The sequence below is a fragment of the Mesocricetus auratus genome, unplaced genomic scaffold (assembly GCF_017639785.1).
Source record: "Mesocricetus auratus isolate SY011 unplaced genomic scaffold, BCM_Maur_2.0 contig_10403_pilon_obj, whole genome shotgun sequence".
Classification (NCBI taxonomy): Eukaryota; Metazoa; Chordata; class Mammalia; order Rodentia; family Cricetidae; genus Mesocricetus; species Mesocricetus auratus.
The window spans coordinates 1-1,772 of NW_024435437.1; the positions used below are offsets into that span (position 1 = coordinate 1).

The window sequence follows — 1,772 nt, forward strand, 5'->3', positions numbered from 1 at the left end:
GGCAGGCTCACTTTCTGTTCTTCTAATATGTGTTAATTTTCATGGATTACACTGCAGCAGTGCCTGTGTGTGCAGTTATCAGCAACAATAGCAGACTTGCCCCTGGTCCCTAAATGAGAGGTGTCAGACACACTCAGCAGGCATGATCTGCTTCTCAGAGTTTGTGCTCAGGTCCCCCTGTGGTTTCTGACACTGTGCCACTCAGAGCACAGTAGTACACAGCAGAGTCTGACTCTTGGACCGAGGCTTTCTGCAAGTGGAAAGAACTGGATCCTCTATCATATGTAGCTTCAAAACCTCTGCTGCTTCCCTTCTCATTGGCCTTCGAGACTCTGAATAGGAGCTGTGGACCTTCTCTGGGATACTGCACGTACCAGAACAGGGCTGGGTACTGTTGGGTTTCATAGGAACAGTTCACAGTCAGAGGAGTCCCTTCAGAGAGTGTCACTTGACCTTCTGACTGAGTCACGGAGTCTTCATTGCTTTCTCCTAAGGAGGGAAATTAATAACAATTCAGTGTCGGTCACCTTGGTGATGGCCTGTATTCTGTCTCATAGGAAAAACTGACCTTAAAATTTACATCTATATCATACAACAAGATAGAAACTCCATGTGTTATTCCACTTACCAAATACTAATAGGAGTAGCATCACTAGTCCCAGAGAAGAGTTCATTTTCTGAGCCACTTGGGTATGTGAATCTTCATTTCTTTATTTGGAAAGGTTAATGTCATAGTGAAAGGATGAGTTTGAGCTGAGAGTTAAACAGGAAATGTGTATGTGTTAGGTAGATGCATCCTCTCCCACCCCCATTTTAGGCAATTTGCTAACCTCAGAAGATTGTTGACCTACATTCTCACAGTCAGAGATGTAGTGCCGCTCTTGGATCTTTCATTTGTCTAAGACACCTGATATCCTTTGAACAGTGCTTCTGTAATTCTGAAGAATAGTTGTGATTAAAATATTTGAACTTTTACATTGTCTGATCTAGGAACTGCATTCCATGCCATTTCTAAGTTTCTTGTGTATGGTCTATGTGGTAATCCACTGGAAAAATCACACAAGCAAGGAATGTCACCACATATCAATTCACTACCAGATGACTTTGGGGTAAGAGACAAACTTTTTCCATTTTCTTATCCTACACTTGGACAGGTATCATAAACCTAAAAGAAAACTAACAGATGATTCTTAAATTAATAAGTGAAGGAGTTAGGGGAGTGGGAGGAAAGATGGGAGAACTGTGGTTAGAATGTAAAATAAAAAACAGAAAAAATTAATAAATGAATATTTTTGTTTAAAAGAATATCACTACTTGAAATAGCCATTTGTTTCATGTTTGAAACATTTATCATAACTCAACTTGATAAAAGTTTAGTGAAAACATGACAATTTTATATTACATGTGTATTTTGGGAAATACTTGATATTGTGTTACTCACTGGAGAAGCACATACTTGAGGCTTTGAGGTCAGTCTCTATCACCTCAAAAATAGTAATAATAATAATAAACCCTCTGATGGTTTGAAGATAATGGTACCTATAGGCCCATGTGGTTGAGTACTTGGTTCCCAGATGGCAAAGTTAGGAAGAGTTAGGAGGTGTGGTCTTGTCTTGAGGTTTCAAAGGACTCAAGTCATTAGCAGAGCCACATTCTCTGCCCTGCGGTGGTGTCAACAGAATGGATGGTCTCAGCCATTGCTCCAGTACTGTATCCTCATCCCATGCTCCCCACCATTATGGACATGGACTCTGACCCTCTGAAACTATAAA

General features: G+C 40.4%; 1 gene segment (V, D, J or C); it reads right to left on the minus strand.

The window, feature by feature from the left end:
* Positions 1-132: 132 nt before the first annotated feature.
* LOC121138728 lies at positions 133-729 on the minus strand. The segment is given in 2 exon segments: positions 133-489; positions 629-729. Coding segments are annotated over 2 exon segments (381 nt in total).
* Positions 730-1,772: the final 1,043 nt, after the last annotated feature.